Genomic DNA, 22130 nt, shown 5'->3' on the forward strand with positions numbered 1-22130 from the left:
CGAATATTGCTCCACAGACCATGATGTGTATTACCTGACAAAAGTCGACATTCAGGGGTAGAGGGCGACAAAACTCACTGTTACGTTACAGGCATTCCCTCTGTGCTTGGAGGAATGTTAGACTCATTGACTCCTTGCGTGTGCGTGAGTTGCGAAATGTAAACAAAGGCAAGATGGCATCGACATCTCACGAGGGAGCGAAGCGAGTGCAGAAAACAAATGTTTTGCGCATTATCACTGAGTCGGACTTTTGTTGAGAGTGATCAGGAGATCGAACAAGAGAGTGAGGAACTGGCATCAGCTGATCGGGACAACAGCCGATGCCGCCCCAGCTGAGTGCATTCGTGCAGCCGATGCACCTATGGCAAGGTTCGTGTGGGATGAATACCTAGACATTGATCCGTGGGAGCCAAACTGGCTACCGGACTTCACAAGACAGTATGGCTTGCTGTTGGACTCGACAGATTACCAGCCGCTGGACTACTTCAGGCTGTTCTTTCCTGAAGCTGCCTTTCAGCTACTGTCAGACAAGACAAACAGGTATGCTGAGCAATTTTTTGAATTGAGGGCTGTGCATGCACCGCATTCTCGTTTTTTAAACTGGAAACCTACAACAAAAGATGAAGGGCTTTGTGGCATTACAAATATAGATGGGACTAGACTGGCGATATAACTTCAGGGAGCATTGGTCCAAACGTGCGTGATGATAGGTACGTGCTCCTCCAAAGTGATTGTGAGCAACTGAGCTTCATAAATTCTGACACTAGCAATGAGGAGTTCTTGGGGTTTCCATAAAACTAGAAGAGTGCTTGAACCTTAAAGTCTCTCCTTATTTGTTAATGACAGTGATGATGTTTCTTAACCCCTTAACCGCCCTCTGCCGGATATATCCGGCACCGTTGTTTTATTGCTAACGCCATACTGCCGGAATTATCCGGCACATTTGCCTGTGGTTATATGAATGCCTGGCAAGTAGTATAACTGACGGTTTGGCGTGGGTATTATTACTACGTTGTATTTCGACAAGTCTGTGGTTGTTTTGGCCGGTCATGTGACGTGATTAGCATGTAACAGCTGTGAATATGGCGAAACGTAAACTGACTTCAAGTGAGGCTTTGCAGGCGATTTTGGACAGTTCTGATCATGATTGTAGCAGTTCTGAAGAAGATTTTAGCGACAGTGATGAGCAGCAACGTGCGCTGCATGATACTGTGAATGAAGACGCATCGGATGACGGCGCTGAGTGGGTGTATCCCCAGCATCTCAGCTGGGCTGCTGCCCGTGGTGAACTACCTTTTCTGCATTCGTTTGAGGGAACGTGTGGCTTTATTGTTGATGTAAACAATTACACTGCTGAGCAGTTTTATGAGCTGTTTGTGTCACCTGATTTGATCAGACATTTTGTTCATCAGACAAATCTGTATGCAGCACAGTTTATTGAGAAAAATCCCAATTTACCTCCACATTACCGTGTTCGTGCTTGGTTTGACACTGATGAAAACAAAATGAAAAAATTCATTGGGATTTTGATGTTGATGGGAATAATCAGAAAACCAGATATTGAGATATACTGGTCTACAGATCCTATGTATGCAACACCTATTTTTGCAGCTGTCATGACACGTAACCGATTCTCTTTGCTGCTGAAATTCTTTCATTTGAATGACAACAGAAACGAGCCAGATAAGAAAGATCCAAACCGTGACCACTTGTTCAAGCTACGTCCTTTGATTGATCATTTATTTGAAGCATTTCAGTTGCCCTACATGCCAGGACCGTCAGTTGCAGTTGATGAAAGTTTATTGTCGTTGAAGGGCCGCTTACAGTTTCGACAGTATCTACCATTGAAAAGGGCACGGTTTGGTATCAAGATGTTTTGCTTAGCTGAGAATTCAGGTTACATTTATAGATTTCGTGTATACACTGGCAAAGAGGATCCTATGAGTAGTATTTCAGCAGTGTTGCCAGATGAATGTAAGGACTTTGGACTTTCAGAAAAACGCTGTCATGTCTGTTCAAAGAAGGGTCAGCGTAGAGACGTCAAGACCTTCTGCTCAAAGTGTCCCAGCAATCCAGGACTTTGTGCAGTTCCCTGCTTTGGCCTGTGGCACAGCAAACTCAAATACTGGGAATGAAACTATGATTGACTGAACTACTTTTGACTTTTGAATTACTTTTGACTGTTCCGTTTTTGTAGTTGACAATAAATCCAGAAGCCTGAGAAAAGGTACATTTTGTGTTTTATTATGTGTTTGCCCATTTCTAGAACTTGCACAACATTTAGTGGTCAATACTGCTTGAATAAATGTAAAAAATGTAAAAAAAATGTAAAAAAGTAAAAAAACGAAAATTGTTCAGATTTCGCCTGGCGTGGGGAATATTTAGGGAGTTGGCGGTTAAAGGGTTAATACCGCTGTTGAATTTACATGGTTGAAATATTATTCTGCTATATTTTATTAAACATATTAGTACACCATTTGGTTCAGAATATTTTTTTTCTTGTTTTCCTCCTCTAAACCTAGGTGCGTCTAATGGTCAGGTGCGTCTTATGGAGCAAAAAATACGGTAGTTTCTATGTGTTCGATGTCCTGCAATTATCACCATTTGTTTAACACAAGTCATGACACTTTATCAGTTTTCTGGGGGTTGCCAGAACCTTTAAACCTTTTGGGCAGCATGACAACAACAGCTGTACAGTTCATAAACTGCGTTTTTAACAGGCGGACGAATCGTGTATTTTGGATTATATCAGGCTGTTATTATGCCATTTAAAGATTTCTACAATTATTTTAGTGAGGGCAATCAAGACTTTATCGATTTTATCAGCATTGACATTGTTCATCTTTAAGTAACTGACTGCTCAACCCGCTGGATGTGTGTGACTCTTTAGACGACAAGGTAAATGCATGCTCTTAATAACGCTCAGTTCTTCATAGCTTTACAAAATATTATTTCTAATGGCTAACGGTGTAACTTATATAATAACAATGTTCCCTAACACAGCACTTGTTTCTCTGGCAGGCCTTAGACATCTATATGGCATCTAATTAATCTGTGTTGTCCACCCGGGTGCCATTTCAGTTTTTTTGTTTTTTTTTTATATATATTATCATACTTTATAATCATAGTTTGGACTTTAAAGTCCAACCTGCATAATGCGATTAGCAGAAGCTACCACAATTTACCAGCAGCTTTCTGTTTTATTGCCCCTGCACTGTAGCCCATGTTCCGAGACTGCCTCTTGCACTTTTACGGGATTAAGTAATATCCCCATACAGTTAGGGCCAGGCATTTAGAGCAGTATAACTTGGCCATTGGAGTCCATAACTGTGCGTGTGACCATCCTGATATACTCAGTATCTGACCGAGACCTTCCATGCCGTCATTATCAGTAGTGTATTTATATATATATATGATACATTATAAATATGATACGGTTATTAACTTAGCCACAATCCTGTTTGTGATGCCATTTCTATCCAGCTCCCTGGTTGGAATAAGTTCTTTTGTAGTTGCGGCGTTTTAAGTAACCCGAAACTATATAGATATAATGTAAAAAGGCGATATCCCTGCCATAGTGACACGGCGGTAAGAAATCACATAAGAGAAAATAACAGCTTTCTTTAATGACGATTTATGCGGCATAACATGCGTGCCAGTCCCAAGCCCGGATAAATGGGGAGGGTTACTTCAGGAAGGGCATCCAGTATAAAATTTTGCCAAATCAATATGTGGACAATAATACAAATTTCCATACTGGATCGGTCGAGCCCCGGGTTAACAACGACCGCCACCAGTACTGTTAGCCAACAGGGTGTTGGTGGAAATTGGGCTACAGTTGGCCGAAGAAGAGGTGGGAGATGTGTCCGGAGGCAGAAGGAGAGGAGGAATGTAAAGAGAGTGGAACTGAGGGTAGGAACTTTGAATGTTGGCAGTCTGACTGGTAAGGGGAGAGAGTTAGCAGATATGATGGAGAGACGGAAAGTTGATATTTTGTGCGTGCAAGAGACTAAATGGAAGGGGAGTAAGGCCAGGTGGATCGGAGGTGGATTCAAATTGTTGTGGTGTGGATGGGAGGAGAAATAGGGTAGGAGTTATTCTGAAGGAACAGTATGTCAAGAGTGTTTTGGAGGTGAAAAGAGTGTCAGACAGAGTAATGATTATGAAGCTGGAAATTGGAGGTGTGATGATGAATGCACTGCAAGTTGGGTGTGCAATGGGCGAGAAAGAAGATTTTTGGAGTGAGTTGGATGAAGTGATGAACAATGTACCCAAGGGACAGAAATTGGTGATTGGAGCGGATTTCAGTGGGCATGTTGGTGACAAAAGGATGGACATGGCTGTGGTGAATACGTATTTTAGGAAGATGGAGGAACATAGGGTTACGTACAAGAATGTAGGAAGATGCACACAGGTAGATTACATCCTGCACTGCATCTGAAGGAGATTGAAGACTGCAAAGTGGTGGCAGGGGAAAGTGTAGTTAAGCAGCATAGGATGGTGGTCTTGTAGGATGACGTTGGAGATCAAGAAGAGGAAGAGAGTGAGGGCAGAGTCAAGAATCAAATGGAAGTTGAAAAAGGAAGACTTCAAGGTTGTGTTTAGGGAGGAGGAGAGACAGGTACTGGGTGGCAGTGAAGAGCTACCAGACAGATGGGAAACTACAGCAGATGTAGCAAGGGTGACAGCAAGAAGGGTGCTTGGTGTGACATCTGGAAAGAGGAAGGACGAAAAGGAAACCTGGTGGTGGAATGAGGAAATACAGGAGACTATACAGAGGAAGAGGATGGCAAAGAAGAAGTGGGATAGTCAGAGAGATGCAGAAGGTAGACAAGAGTACAAGGAGATAAGGCGCAAGGTGAAGAGAGAGGTAGCAAAAGCTTGTATGAGGAAGTCGGGAGTGGATATTTAAAGCAACCTTCTTTCATTAGAGATTCTCTGCATTCCTTTCTGTAATAATCCTAGTAATCATAGACTTTGAAAAGCAAACACTGGCAAGAAATCACGGAACTCAGACAGCTTTGTTGATTTGGGTATTTTGAGTACAGATATCTGCATCTCCTGTGCCTCTTTGTTGTCAGGTCTCTTAATAGCAGTCTTTTTGAGGCAGTGTGACACACTTTTTACTTCATATTTTGCAGTTCATATTTTCATGAGTATAGCTGCCATTTCTTTCAAGCTTGCATCGACTCCTGCAGTATCATCGTAACACTGAACAACAGAGAGCACAGGCAGCAAATGCAATAACATATCATTTCCCATTTACCACAAGTACATTGCTACCATCGAATGTCAATGTATAATCTGATGTTATAGAAACAGGGTATGTTTAGTTTTAAAATGTGCAGCATGCTTATACGCATTTATATATAATAGTTTTTTTAAAGAGACTTATCGACTGTAGGCGGTTCATCATATACCAAAATGTGCTGTTGGACCAAGTTAACCAGAGCACCTGAGATCTTTGCAGTTCAGAATCACTGCTCCTACTTTGAGATCCTTCTTATTAGGCATTGGATTTGTTTAAATGTGCCACTCAGTGAGCTGTCTAATTGTTCCCACACAGCTTTAAACAAAATTCGGCCATTGTTGTCTCCAGACGTATATATTATATGTCTGGCTTCCAAGAAACCAATAGGAAAAGCTGGTCTTCTAGTAGGTTCTTTGTTTTTCAACAGACAAGTTTTAGATGTGGATAGATCTAGGCAATATGGTCTCTGTTTTCTAATTTTTTTGTCTGTTCTGAACAGGATACTGTACTGAGCTCTAATGATTTGACATAGCTTTGTGACCTTTCTTATTCTTCTGCCTCTCTCTTATCAGATATGTGACATTCTTAGAATTCTTTTTTGTTTTTTTTGCCTCATCTTATATCAGTATCTGTAATCTTTTATCTAGATTTTAAGGCTTGGCAATGGATGAGTAAAAGGAAAATAACTTTCCCTTTATGTCTTCTAGATTTGAAATATTTTTGCATGATAGAGGTTAAGCACTTAAGCTTAAAAATGCATTTAAGAACAATTGCAACTTAGAATCATCCTGTAGAATAAAATGTTAGGCAGATAAATATTTAGAATTCAATGTCAGAAACAGAGACTAAATCAAGAAGTCATAGAAAGAAGCCAGAATTTAGTCAGCTTGCGTGTTTTATGAGGTTTTGCCCTGCACATCGAAGAAGGAGGAACATTTAGCTTACAGACTTGACTCTTAATACAAAAGGTAAATTGTGTTCTTTGTGTAGTTTTGCATTTTCCACCTTGGCACTTTTCCAGTGGGCAAAGATGGTATAATTAAATAATTTTAGCTAATATTTTACACTAATTTGCAGGTTTTTACATTGCAATTAGGTCCAAGTGGATTTAGATCATGAAAAAGTATAGTATCTCGTTGTCCCACAATGATACAGAACTGCACATTTATTGTAGTTGACCCCCACGTCTGCTGCATAAATATACAACTAAAATGCTGAAAAATGTAGTTTATTGTTATTTGTCATATGTTTTGCACAAAAAAGTCCATATTCCAAAAGTTGGGTATGAAATGCTGGTAATGTGATTTAATGTATACAGGCAGTCCCTGGGTTACGTACGAGATAGGGACTGTAGGTTTGTACTTAAGTTGAATTTGTATGCAAGTCAGAACAGGTACATTATTTTAATAAATGCTATTGTTGACCGACTGTAACCAAGTTCTCTGCCAATGAATGATGGAGTTTCACCCCTCTCTGACCTTTTTATTATTTCTACATTATTTTCAATGGTGATGGTTTTACTCTTCGTTACTGTATCACCAGCACTTGCATCAGATTTGTATTTCAGAGACATTCTTGAAGGGTGAAAACAAAAGGTTAAGATGAGCCCTTCTGCACAGCACTGTCCACGCTATCACAGCAGGAAGGCACCAGTCAACACGTCTGATGTACTGACAAGAGACAACTTCCTACTATGTGCGTAACATTACAAGCAGGCTTGCTATTGAGAATGACTTGGGGTGGCAAGGGGGTGTTCATCACTCGCCCACCACACAGTCAACTCCACTACAATATGCTGCCTGCAGTGCCCGCCCACTGAGAACGTACACGGTGCAGCCAAAGGTGGGTAGTGAATCGGCCAACCCCATTTCAACAGGCAGCCATCCGATGCACACTACAGAGCTACCACCGCCGCCCCATTACCGAGTCAGCGCTTACAGCATTACCAGCCGTGTGTGCTGGGCGGGCAGTGAAACGCCCCCCACCGCTCCATCCAGCCTGCGTTCAGTCAGGAGCAGTAGCTGTGGCGGCGTAGTGGGCGAGCAGCGAACCATAGTCCTGCACACGAGCTATAGCTCACCGCTTGCCGCCAGGATCTGCCCAAGGTACACTACACTGCGCGAGCAGCGAAATTGCCCCCTTCCAGCCACCGCTTGCAACATCCCCAGGCCGAAGATGACGGAGCGGCAGTTACTGAGGCGCATGCATCGCAGCTGTGGCCTTGTTCGTAAGCCGTAGGTCGGATGTCCGTAACCTGGGGACTACCTGTAGTGCAAAACCCAAATAACCCATCATGTTTTTGCAGAATAGTTGGATTAACGATGTATGATTTTTATTTAGTAATTGTAATTCAATAAAGGTATAATTTTGAAGACAGCAACATAGGTGTCAAGAAATAATTTACATAGTTTTTGAGTAAAATTAGCTGCCTTTTACCATTTAACTTAAAATGTTACCTCAAAACATGTTTGTGCTTTCTAATCAAATTACTCGTACTGTCTTTACACATTTTGAATAGATATGAGCCCATTAAGATAGAACAGAACTGACATTGTGCTACTCCATGGTGATTAATAACATTGTAACCTGTTCTTATATCCTTTTTTTGTAATTGTTCTTTAAATGAACTGCAAATTTGCTCCATAACAACTACATATTAGAGTAAATTTTATCTCATTTTTTATTTATTTATTTTTTATTAAAAACAGTATAAAATACACAATATTGCACATAATAAATCAATTGCACTTTCCTCATTGTACAGGTAAATGTCTATGTGTTTCATTATGCTACAGCAGAACTAATTAAGACCAAATTTGTCTACAAGATACAGAGGTGTGCTAAAGAATTATTCATTTGAAGACAGTCAGCAGCCTTGTTAAATAAATAGTACACATTTGTTACATTGAAGAAGGTTGTGGGCCTTTGGCACTCATTACAATTTTAGACTTCTGCATTTCATCTTAATTTAGCTGGTAAGGGATAATCTGAAAAAAGTTTTCTTCTCAAAAAGTAATATAGGGATTCAAAATGATACATATTAAGGCTGTCATATGTTCATTAGTTCCCTGATTAGAATGAAATTTGTGTTTTGTTAATTTACATATAGAAAAATGTTTACATGTGGAAAATAATTCCAAAGGTCAAGTCTTTTAAACAAACATTATTTTTCTTTTTATAAGATGAGTCAGAAAAGGCAAAGGGAATGTGATGAAACAAAAAAGAAAAACACTTAAATTAACAAGCTGGATGATAGTTGAAAGCAGCAGTCTAACTTTAAGTGTTTATTACATATAACACTGATCACTGTAGTATCAGGAAGGTTTACTAGAACCAATAAGAAATACAGTGCAAACTACTGCTAATAAGAAATAAGAGGAGTTACGTGTAAATTTCTAAAAATGTATTTCCATTGAATCATTTTTCATTAAATGCATCAATTTTAAACTTCTTCATTTCCCTTTTATATGTCCCCATGATTTCATTTATTATAGATTTCTTATGGTCTTTGTGTTGTTCATTCTGATAGTTTGTATCATCCTTACTTTTTCTTCATTAATAAAACCTAAAGATTCTGCCAGTATTTAACCAAGATATGTTTAATTTTGAAAATTAGTAATTTTTTCCTCGGCTAAAACTACTGGAGTACCTTGACATGTAAAGTTCACTGAAGCTATGATATAATAAGTGACCATTTCATTTGATTATACTGAGCATTTAATATTTTTTTTTAGTTCAATACATTTTCTATCAGCATATTTCATAGTGAAACTGTTATGTTTATTTTTTTGTTTATTAAAAAATATAACAATTAGTGTTGAACGAAATGCACCCAGGAAATAGTATTTTTTAATTAAGCTGTCATAATAACAACGGATATTTGTATTGTTGTTATCTGTCTAGGAGTTTATATATAATGTTTTTTATTCTGAACATACATCTTTTGATCTTTATATCCAGTATTACCAGGTAATATTCATACAAAATGAATATTTTCTGAAAGATAATAACTGGTACTTACTTATTAAAAAATTAAAAATGATTTCCCAACCCTCTTGAAACCTCTTTTTTTGTATACCTAACTATAGATGTTCTGTGAATTTATGATATATTTATTTCAAATTTAGCCTTTTTAGGAAATGATGCTACAAAATAGTTAAACTGATGCATCACTGAGTTGAATGAAATGCACAGTGATTTTCTTTTTAAAGCATGAAATATTTTTATTAAAAATCAGTGTTAAGTGTTCTTTTGTAACAGTTTGGAGATAGAGTAGTCTGAGCAGCAGTTATGTTGCAAGGTTTTTATTCAAGATCTTCTTTAGTAATAATGATCACAAAATAACTAAAGTTGTTATACTTTTCAGAAAACTTGACAATCAAGGAAATGTTTGGCATAGATAATTGTATGAAAGCTAACATACTACAGGAATGAGAATTTACCTCTGATGTATTAACAAAAACAGATCATTAACTTAATTCTTTAATGTAAGGGATGAAAAGTATTGGTATTTTATTTGTATACTGTATGTCTGTTTAAATGTAATGGTATATTCACCTGGAAAGGAAAAGTCTGGTCTTTATTCTTAATGGACTGCATAATGATGGGGGAAGACATTTTCTAATGTACTGCAGATTTAACGATTCCAGTTACTATTTTTAAATGAAAATAATAATGTTTAATGCATAATGCTGTAATAATATAATTCAGTAATCATGTTGCTTTTAAAAAATTAATTGCATCACCTGATAAACAAAAGTCAAAAATGCAATTTAGCCATATTATGAAAAATAACATGTTTGGACTTGCACGGTTTAATGTATTGATATTGAGCCATTTGTGTTCTTTATCTATAGTTATACAATTAGATACAGGCTTTGCCTGAAATTACGAATGAATTGATTTCTTAGAAACCATTTGCAAATGTAAAATGAACATAATTTTCCCATAGGAAGTAATATAATGCAGGTTAATTTCTTCCTGCTTCAGATCTCAAGACCCTCAATTTTACAAAAGTACCAACTTTTTTATTTTAAATAGGATTATTCATAAAATATTTGTTTCTTATCTGTGAGGCACCTCACAGCTAAGAGGCAAAGCATGCAACCATCCACACGTAAATGTTCAGTTTTTTTGCTGACTCTGTGGTTGTTTGGTATAGTATTTGTTTTAAGTTCCCATAGTCTCTTTATTTGATGTGTTTCTGTCTTGATCCAAAGAAACTCGAGGAAACAGAATTCTGATTATTTTACTTTAACTGTATCATCTTCAGTACAAAGTACTGTTGTAAGTAATGGTAAATTAATAACATGTGAATCACAATATAAAAGCCTCTGTTAGTTAAATTAGTCAGAATATATTTTTTACCAAGACTTACTAGTTAACTTTTAAATTAGCTGACATAAGAAGGTAATTAATAATAATAAACATAATTAATCAACATAATAATTTGTATCATATATGCTTGGAACTGAATGTTTTCTTTGTATTGAGCAAAAAGTATTTTATGCCTAAGGAGTTTTTGTTGGTGTTTTAGTGGCTTATTAAATGTTTTATACATTTGCAATGGAAAAATCATATCAGTTATGATTTACAATCTTCTGGGTGCATTGGTCTGTTCTTTTTCGGTTTGTATGTGCTAGTATATTTTTACTTTAAAACCAGAGTGTTTGAGAAAATAAGATCTGACATTGTAAATATGTTTTTTAATATAAATATGTTTTTTAATATAGTTTTAAACACTTTTACATTAAACAATTTAAATTTGAATTTTCTCATTTCTGGTTTAAAATGTAATTTCTGCTTCTGAGTAGAATTATTTTAATGTTTTTGCTACAAAACTTTGCTATTCAGTATACACTGTGCTACGCCAACAGTTTTTGCAAAGCTAATTGCAGGATTCATGATGAAGATCAAAGTAAAAATGTATACTACTCTATTGTAACACCCAAGTACAGTTGAATATTCCAGATTTTTATTTAATGAATAGTAATTCATTGTTCTTGTTTCTAACCTTTAAAAAGGCCTCAATAAAATCTGCCCACATTATTTTCTATGCTCTTTTTAAAATTTTATTTATACTTCAATGTATACACTTTCAAGTCTACTATCTTGTACTTGATTAAACTGAATTACCCCTAAGAGCAGAAACTGTTCCATTACGATTGTATTAATCAATATATATTTATGTACTTTATGTCTCATATATTGTCATAGATTTTTTTTGTTTGCATTTATCAGTTCTAATGGTCTCATTATCATGCTGCATTGTGTGTGAGTGATGGATATGCAATTAAGCAAAAATCATAAAATGCCTCATTTTTAAAGTATAAGAACGATTATTTATTATTGTGGTGAATTAATGTGCGTTATAAAGTTCTAACCTTAATTGCTTAATATACAGTTGTTTATGTGGATGGTTGGTTATATATGTGTATTATATACACACATTTTCTGTATAAAAATAATTATTTTTGTATAACTATAATACAGCAGGAGATTGCCAAGTTAGAAAATGTCTGAGAAACAAAGCATTTGCCCTTTAGAATAATTTCTGTCTTGCAGCTTGACCCTGCCAGCTTGCAATGGTGAAAGGCATGTCTCTACTTTGGGAGATCAGTGACAGCTTCACATGTGATGATGAGCTGTAAATACAGTATGTCATGTCTCTGATGATACTTGTGGCAATCAATAAGGATCTTTGACTTATTACAATTTACTATAACCACATGGTTGTAATAATGTCTGTTTTATTATTTGGTTTGAAGGTTATCAAAATTAAAAAAAAAAAATTGTGCTTTGCTTTGATTTTATTTTTGTTGGAGCATTCTTAAAAATCCAGATTTCTTTTGGAAGAATTAAAGCAATGTAAGCAAGCTCAAGACTTAAACCTGACAAACGTATAAGGGAAGATTGAAATATAATAGCATATGCAAAAAAGAAAATGTGGCATTCATATAAGTTAACAGCATTTGGCTTTGCAGAATTCAGTAATTCATAAACAAATGGCTAACGGGATATAGGGAGATATAATACTTCCCAATTTGTGGTTTTGCCACTTAGAATAATATAATTTAGCGCTTTGCATTTGTAAGTTCTTTATAAGTTTAAATGCTTTTTGGTAAACATGACAAAGAAATCAAGTGTTTTCAAGGTTGTATGCTTTTTGCAAGATGTTTTCATGGCTCCTTGTTGGATATCCAGATCCATTAAATACTTGATCTCCTAGATTATTGTACTTGACAGCCGTGTGCCCATTTGAATGAAGGTGTGAGATTACAGATAGTTTTAATGTACTTTCTTCATTTTAAAGAAACCAAAGTTTCCACCTTGCATGTTTCTTTGATTCAGTTTTTGATTTTTTCTTGGGTGTTGAAGTAAATCCTTCCTGGGAATAAGGCAGAGAGGGAACCTGAGTTTCTTCAATAGGACAAAGCTTTTTCAAAACCGGTTGAAGTTTATCCTCCTGTTGCTTAAAGTCAAGTTCAACACTAAAAAAAAAAAAGACACAAGTCATTTATCCATTATTAAAAATGTTTTCAAGGTAATTACAGAATAGCAATAAAACAAATACCTTTAAATTTGTATTGTTATATAACTTAACATATATACTATGTTTATGTCTAACTTCCTGTAAGTTTCTTTTTGAAAGCTTCCTCTAAATTAAACATGTTTATTATACAGTTTGAGATTCTTTTGTATTGGGGCATTACAAAGAGTATTGTTTTTACATTTATTTATATTGATACTCACTAAAGAATCATTAGTGTTTTCAGACTGTTAGAAATGTGTGTTTCTAGATTTTGTGTGATCCTGTTTTTTCATAACAAGTTGTTTTTTTTCTGATGATGATATGTCATGCATACAGTGAACACATATACAAATAATTAATTAATAGGGCCAAGTGAGGAAAGCAGTAGTTGTCAAGAAAATTTTATATGCTACAAATACATTGGAGATTGCATAGAAACTCATGAATAATGACTAGAAGGTACAGGTATTTTTACTGACTGCCATTCTTGGTTTTAAAAATGTAATTTTAACATATGTTCATATTTAACCTAAATTTCAAATTTAACTTCAGAATTAGCTAGTTTTGTAAAATAAATAAACTTTATTTCTCCAGTTGCATTGTGAATTTTAAGCTGCTTTTTCCACCACAATGATTCTGACCACTGTGGAGCCACTTAGTTCAGTTTTTCATTGAATGGTCAATTTTTTTTCCCGCTTAGTTAAACATTCTGTTTGACACATTTGGTGAAGTTATTTGTTAATGGATGTTCCCTTCACTGTTTTTATTTGTATGTTCTTTGCATTTTTCAGACCTCCTCCATGCAATTTGAAATGCTATGAAGTAATAAATTCTACTAGTCAGTCAGCGAGGTAGGACTCGTGTTATTTTTAGGCACATATTAAAACCTTCTAACCAACCTATGTAGTTGATAGAAGACTGACCCTTTTCAGCTATCAAATATTTAATAGTCCTCTTGTGTGTTTTATTAATTCATTAAGCTAACCAGCCCTTTTAAAGTTTATTTTAACACAATATACCAGTAGGGAAAAACAGTTTTATTTTAATCAAAATGCAAAAGCAGTTAGTACAGGTCTTCACTAACAATATACAATTGCAGAATACAACACAAACAAGTAGAAAGTGTCAAAAACCTGTCAGCTGACCTTATTTCAGGTTAAAGTTACTTCTAGTAAGAAACAAAATAGCTAAGAAAATATTTGCGTGATGTGTGGGGGGTGGGGGGGTCTTGAATTTCATAAGCTTTTATAGATTTAGTTTTGAATTTACTATTAAGGGCCATATGTTCTTTAATCTTTCTTACCCTAACCTTAATCTTTCAATCTTTCTTATTTTGTGTGTGTATATATATATATATATATATATATATATATATATATATATATATATATATATATATATATATATATATATAAAACAAACAGGAGCACAGTATGTGGCATTTTCATGAAGTCTTACAGTTTACAATACAATACAGTTTATTTTTGTATAGCCCAAAATCACACAGGAAGTGCCGCAATGGGCCTTAACAGGCCCTGCCTCTTGACAGCCCCCCAGCCTTGACTCTCTAAGAAGACAAGGAAAAACTCCCAAAAAAAACCTAGTAGGGAAAAATGGAAGAAACCTTGGGAAAGGCAGTTCAAAGAGAGACTCCTTTCCAGGTAGGTTGGGCGTAGTCTTATTAGCCTTTAGACATTAATATGCCTTCCCAGCATAAAAGGGTTAAATAGGCATTACTCTACATGAATTTTTGAATTGTTTTTTCCATTGTAGACTTTACTTACATAATCTGAAAAAAAACACTGGCAGTCGTGCACAGTTTAAACGAATGCTAATGAGTTCAGTTGTGTAGATATTTATTCATAACGCACTGTTACTTCTTACTATATACCAACTCAGAGATGTAACAGATAGATGACCAGAAGATGTGCAGTTAAGGAATGAGCCAAAGTCAAAACTGGGAGTCAAATAGACCGTTAAAGGCAATAACACCATCAGAAACTTGTGTGGTCAAAAAACAAGAGCAAGAGATTTGTTTTCCAGAATGTCAGGAAAATATATAATTTTTTAAATTGTGATCTTGGAGTAATCCATCAGACTTGGATACTGCAATGCTGCCAAGAACGACCTTTTACCCATAGCCCAAATAATGTCACAAATGAAGGGTAATTCTGGAAAGTATTTCAGTTGAGACAGTCATGACAATAGCCTGAAATGGCTGAAATCAGTGAAGCAGGGATAAAAAAGACATGGTCGACTTACCCAGTTAGGAAAATTATATACATTGAAGTCATCAAGAAGAATAATTGATATGAAAAAGGAGGTTTTCTAAGTTAGTACTTAACTAGATAACGTGTGAAAATGACAAATGTAAATGACAAAGGACAATAAATGGACACTTTTCATGTTGAGGTCAGATGTAGAAAATAATATTTAATCCATCATCTAAGCTGTGAGCTACAGAAGAATAAATATGGCTAAAATGAACTTCCTCTTTCAAAGATGCAGAATCCCTGGGTTTCTGCCATGATTTAACTTTTCAAATGATATCTTATGGTTTATGATTAATTCAGACTCCAGTTCATCCCAGTGCCCAGTGTTAAATATATGTTAAACTTTCTTGTCCTCCTCCCCTACACAGTGACAGTTATGTTTATTTATTCTCCCTTCAAATTTATAGGTTAGGTGCTGAGGTTAGCTTGGACCATTATTTTGGACTTCCCTAATTAGAACTACATCTACCCTGATATGTTGTTCCCCTCCAACAACAAAGCCAGGTTATATGGCTTTGTTACCTAGGGCTTCTATTAGAGATTATAATGCCATAGTTACAACACTGTTATCACTGTTGGTTAGTACTGGGTGGTATGCCGGTTCATACCAAAAACCGTTTTTTATTTTTGTTATGATATGGATTTTTCTTATACTACAACACCGGTTTAAATAGCTTAAACAACGTTCGGAATGTGGCACAGCGGAAAACTGTTTAAGGGGGGCCCTTTTTTACTTCTGCACCGCTAAACATGCATGCAACGGAGTACATGCGTTAGTGGAGGTATTGAATGGTGAAAATGGACAGAGAACATTCTGAAACTGTAGCAGGCGATAAAGTTGAACATGACACAGAAGAACTTTTGCCGAAAAAAGGAGCCGTGTCTGTTGTCTGGAGATACTTTGGTTTTAAAAGGTCAGATGTGGACCATTATGTTCAAATGTGTGACTACTGTTTCTGTACTACTGGATAATACTGCAAGCCAAGTTGTACTTATTTTATTTATTTATTTTTTTCAATACTGTGTAATGTACCTGGGTGCTATGTAATAGTGTGACGACATGTTGACTTTATTCTCAACATTTCTACTTTATTCTCGCCGTTTATGTCGAGATTAAAGTCGACATGTTGACTTTATTCTTGTAATTTGTCATTAAAGTAGAACATCGTAAACTAAACTTCATCTTAAAATGAGTATTTAATTTACTAGATTTTCTTGCACTAAGAGGAAGCGAAGGCAGCGATCACCACACAGAATACATTAATTTCATGATATTCCCGCTCCCTGAACATTTAGAATGCTAAGATAAATACTTGATATCATTTTCATGATGAAATGCATTAAAACATGTGTTAATCATGTGGGGACACTGTGGCGTTGAGGGTGCACTGCTGCATCGCAGCAAGGGGGTCCCTGGTGTTTCCTGCCTTGAATTTGCATGTATTTCTGATGGGTTTACTAGGCGTGCTTCAGTTTTTTTCAAAGTCATGTGTGATGTGGGGTTTTGTTATGCTATATTGACCCTGCTAGTGTATGCATTGCTCGTATTCACCCTGCGATGTGCTGGCACCCTGTTCAGGAGTTGCTCACAATGCTTGCTGGGATGGGTGCAACCTTGAATGGATGGCATAATTAAACATGTATAACGAAGATTTTTTTTAAAGTTCTGAACATTCCGTGGTCTACATTTATAACTAGTTTTAATTTCACAAAGACGTTTATCATGTGGTGATTGGTTATGTGGAGGAAGATAAAAGGAAAGATAGGAACTGGAGGTTTGGTACGTCAGACAGAGGAAGCACGCATACAATAAAGAAAGCCCGCTCAGAAGAACATCCATTGAATTCTGTGTTTGTGTCTCCAACCACCAGATCACGAACCTAATATTTACACAATATTTAAGTTAAACCTGTGCGATACCCAATCATTCATCCAGTTTTTTGGAGCCTTGTCACACTTGCCATATGGTTCTCTACACTAAACGGACACCTGTGGACCCCTTACTGCGAGGGAGCAGCACTACTGTGCATGTTTAATACCTGCTTTAATGTATTTCATCATGAAAATTTATTTTAGCATTCTACATTTTCATAAAGCAGGAATATCATGAAGTGAATGTAATCCGTGCGGCGATCGCTGCCTGCACCTCCTCTTAATGCAAGAGGAAGTCAGTTTAAGAAGTGCGTAGTAATTAACAACTGGGTCGGGGAACACTTAACGCAAATCATTTAATGTGCTACATTAACGTATGAAAGGGTTTGAGAAAATCTAGTAAATTAAACATTGATTTTAGAATGAATTTTAGTTTACGACATTCTACTTTAATAACAAAATAAACTATGAGAATAAAGTGGAAATGTCGACTTTATTCTCGACATATAGTTTTTTTTTCTTCACTGTGTCCATATTTTTTTTCTTCACCGTGGCACTAATACATTTCCGTAGGGCTATACCACAAATAGCATTATAAATGCAAGTTGCAGTTTTATTATTTATGTATATATGTTAGCTTGAAGCAAGGTCCATATTAATGCAGTTTGCCTTAATGATGGTTCAGTTGGTAAAGATGTCATCACCAAGTTGCACTTGTTTTATTTTATTTTAATTTGGTGAATACTGTGTAATGCACCTGGGCTTGAAGTCTTAGAAGTAATAGTATTATTATTGGAAGTTGCACTGTTATTTATTTTTTTGCTATTATTTATTAGTTTAAATATTATGCAGATTAATGATGGTAAAGTTGTTTAAAAGTGACTTTAACATGTTAGTGGACAGAGATTAACATTAACAAAGTGTAGTTGGTTTACAAAAAATATTTACTATTTATTCCTTTTCTAAGACATGTTCAGTGCAATACATCTTTTGACAAGCACTTCTGGATATTTTACTAAGTCTAAATGCCTCTTTGGATGGTTGAAAATATGTTGTCATAATTTTAGTTTAAGTTGTTTGTAAACTTTGTTCAATAAAAAGGCTATATTTTGACTGCATCTGTCATGCAATGTGATTCCTTCTCTTCATTAGTGCCACCCCCTTGAAAACTATCACTTTATGGGGCCATGCAAACCTGTATTAATACTTGTGTGCACATTAAAATGTTTTTTTGTACAATGTACAATTCTCATGACAGTGGAATAGGTTATTCTTAGCCAGTAATTGCAGTGGAAAATGTGGTTAACATCCACTCATGCATGGGGAAAAAAAATACCATTGAATACGGTGAAACTGGTATAATTTTGAAAAATACCATGATATAGAATTTTGGTCATACTGCCCAGCACTGTTGTTGGTCATTTATTCATAATCAAGTTATGAAACATCTCTCATCCAGTACATTTTTTTTTAATAATTATATGATCATTGGACAGAAACTTTGGTCAGTGCCTCTCTTCAGGATAGTTTTGTAGATCAGAACCAAATGTTCCACAGTTCAATTTGATGAACTGTTTTTAGCAATGAATTCATAAGCCTCCTAAACTATCAGAAACATATTTACTGTATTCTGTTGTATTGCATTTGAAGGTAAAATTATTGATGAGAATGATTTAATGAATGTTTGTCATGCGCAATATTCCTGAACTCTTTAAAATGTTTTTAACATTCTCAGTGGCTAATGCCTCCCTTACTCTGTAGAATAGAAGAAATATAATTACACTGACATTTCTTTTGTATTTTTTCTGAATTTATGTAAGCTTATTATTGTCAATTTTGTTGTTTGTGTGTGTATGTATATTTGCACAAACAAAAATATTTTAATACATATACACACACACACACATACGCACACACACACACACACACACACACACACAGTAGAAATTTAAATAATGTACACAACCACACATATATGAATATAAAATATATATATTTCATTTTTTAGAGTTTAAATTCTTGTTATATATTTGCTGTTTCGACAGTTAAATATATAGAATTTTTTAATGCAAATACTTCAGTCGCATAAAATGAATAAGATCTCTTGATCTTTCTCCTTTTCAGGTTCTCCTTGTATCTGTGTTTATTTTTCTTTTCTGGTCTTAACAAATTGAAATGGAGGGTAAGGGTATGTTTCATTTCAGTGCTATATGAGAAAGATATTGTCAGTGAGAGTACTTTTGAGACTCCCACAGTTTATGCTTTCAAATCCACTGCAGCTTCAGAACTAAAGATGCCTTGATGCTTAGATTATATTTACCAAACCCACTTAGCTTGCATCTCTTGCTTACATAAATAGATAGATCACCCTTGACTATAAGCACCCTAAGCACATATATACTGTATACACTGTATATTGTTATGGTGTGGCATTCTGTATTTAACTGTAAACATATTTGAGTGACACTTACTAATATTGTGTAAATCAACAGTGACAAATGGAAAGCTTTCTTGTCAAATATAATATGACAACCATTAATTAAAATGAAAAGTGAAGAGATTATTGTATAAAAAGAAAATCTGTGAGTTATTGTACAGGGTTTAACTCTTTCCTTACTCTTCTATCTGACATCATCTAGAAATGAACTATCCTATAAGCTTTTTGTATAAAGTACAAGATGTCAATAAACTGTTCTGTTTTTTTAATAAAATAAAGAACTAATTTGGAATAAGTACAAACAAAATAAGAAAGGAATCATGTGTGTGTGTGTGTGTGTGTGTGTGTGTGTGTGTGTGTGTGTGTGTGTGTGTGTGTTTTTTTTTTTTTTTTGTCAGCCGTACATTTACAAATTTGTCTTGGTGAACTTGCTAAACCTGGGTGTACCTCTACAAACTAGTTGTCTTCTGTGTTTAGCACCAGAATTCTTTTGGGTTAGATTGTACATCAGAATTCAATTATTTATTTGTAAAATAAATGGCAAATATGGCTTTTTTTCTGGCAAATTAGTATATGCATGAGTTCAACAGCAAGTTTTTTAGTGCAAGATGACGGTTCTTCAGCAAACAGTAATTTTTTTCTAACCCTTCTTCAATGAAACATAATCATGGACTGTCATTTAATATTATAGATTACTCCTAAGACTCATTATAGTGTTGCTATCCAGGCAAGTAAAGTTCTTTAGAACAGCTTCTTAATCACTTAACTAACTTTTAATAGGAATGCCAGTGCATAGTAGGGAGTAAAAAGCTTTTTATATTTAGAGATTTGTTTTTGATTCCTTTACTATTTAGCTTCATAGACAGGATCATGTTTTTCTTAAATGAAGCAGAGAATCTCATTGGTGATAGTTATTCTTTACTTATTCTGGCTAATCTATAGTCAGTGATAGAATCAGGAATTTTTTCAGAGTATGCTAAGTGAGAGTGGTGTAATCACTTAATATACCAAATCACACACACAACACCTAGATGCTGTGACTGGTCAGTCATTGTATGTCACATGCAGAAGAGAGCCACAAACACTAACAAGTGTACACATGTGCTCTATTGTGTGCATGAAATTTTTTCATTTTATTTCCCAAATCAATTTATGTAAATGACAGAAAGCAATATCTGTATAGCCCAGGGTGAAGAGTGTTGACACAGAGTTTCTGATAACTTCATTAGTTTTAACAGATTTTTGTACAAAAGCACTGAACTGCACAATAAAAAAAAAAGATTTGTGCATATGAAATGATGTGTTTTGTGTTTATACCAAGTGGTTTAAGGCATTCTATACATTTGTTTTATGTTTGTTTAATTTTTATAGATAATTCATGATTTAGTAGCACTTTCTATGCTGTGTTTATACTTCTCACATATTTTTTGTGTTTTTTTTAGTTGTGTTATATGCTAAAATTACAAAATTAATTTACAAAAACACTTGTGGATTATGTGGTTAGTAAAATACATGCTAATTTATATGTATGCTTTTATGAAAGGCTTTCACAAACGTATTCATAAGCTTCAAGTCATGTTCTACATCAATCCTTCCTGATTAACAAAAACCTACTTGAAAAATGTGTTGTCTGTTTTGGGGTGGGGTTAATTTCACCTCTGACACAAACACTCTGGACATATTTTAAGATTCCCATTATTTATGATTATACTATCCATCCATCCATCCATTTTCCAACCCGCTGAATCCGAATACAGGGTCACGGGGGGTCTGCTGGAGCCAATCCCAGCCAACACAGGGCACAAGGCAAGAACCAATCCCGGGCAGGGTGCCAACCCACTGCAGGACACACACAAACACACCCACACACCAAGCACACACTAGGGCCAATTTATATTAAGTTATATTTAAGTAAAAGCTCACTAACAAAATTAACAAATCTCTTAATTATAATGAGAGGTTCTTATGATTTTTTGTCAGTTCTTCTCCAATTTATTTATTTATTTAACTTATATAAATTAATCTCAGAGAATGAATGCTCCTACAAAATGTGATTAGTTAAATCCTGGTCTCTAATCCTAATCCAAATGTGTCCTTGTTTCTGGAGTAAACTGTATCTTATGTATACAGATTTTGAACTACAATTATTTGAAGTATTTTTATGTACTAAGTACTTTACATAACTTACATTTTTTATTTTACTTCAATCATCTGGTGCTCAGGTCTTTATTTTGTAATTTCTGTCCTGTTAAATAAACGCAATGTTGTCTTAATTCACTACTTAGGTGCTATATTTGTATGGCCCTTGGCCATGTTCAGTATTTATTGCTTCATTTACTTGTGCACATCTGAAGAAAAAAAATCACTGTAACATAACTGAATGTAATGTGCCTACCATTGAATTTATTTTGCTTGATAATGTTCTTAAATTGTGTAGCTGTTTGCAAGAATGTAACAATATCACTAAAATGGTATAGGTTAGGGTAAATGCCCTTCAGGAGCCAAAAATAGAAAGCCCCTATGCTTACAGATGGGAAGCTCCCTTATATGAAAATTAGGAAAGGTTGTTGAATTCAGGGTGCAGAGAAACATTAATGGGAACCAGAATGATAGGGAAGATTTGGAAACACACTGTTTGCAGCTAATTTACCACACAAGTAACATATGAAAACTGATGTTTAATGAAATAACCAGGATGGAAGCCAGTAGCTGCTTTGTGTGTATTTTAGCATGGAAATACACACCCCCAAAAAATGATGTATGGAC

General features: G+C 35.2%; 2 protein-coding genes across 2 annotated transcripts in view; one reads left to right on the top strand and one right to left on the bottom strand.

The window, feature by feature from the left end:
- Positions 1–22130, top strand: part of dock1 (dedicator of cytokinesis 1) — an 870017-nt gene that overhangs the window by 344381 nt on the left and 503506 nt on the right. The gene's annotated exons all lie outside the window — the stretch shown is intronic.
- Positions 7939–22130, bottom strand: part of LOC127526864 (inhibitory synaptic factor 2A) — a 101412-nt gene continuing 87220 nt past the window's right edge. The window contains exon 4 of the mRNA XM_051924024.1: positions 7939–12741. Coding sequence (XP_051779984.1) covers positions 12558–12741 — 184 coding nt within the window. The 3' untranslated portion in view covers positions 7939–12557. The remainder of the gene's footprint in view (positions 12742–22130) is intronic.

The sequence above is a fragment of the Erpetoichthys calabaricus genome, chromosome 2 (genome assembly GCF_900747795.2).
Source record: "Erpetoichthys calabaricus chromosome 2, fErpCal1.3, whole genome shotgun sequence".
Taxonomy (NCBI): Eukaryota; Metazoa; Chordata; class Cladistia; order Polypteriformes; family Polypteridae; genus Erpetoichthys; species Erpetoichthys calabaricus.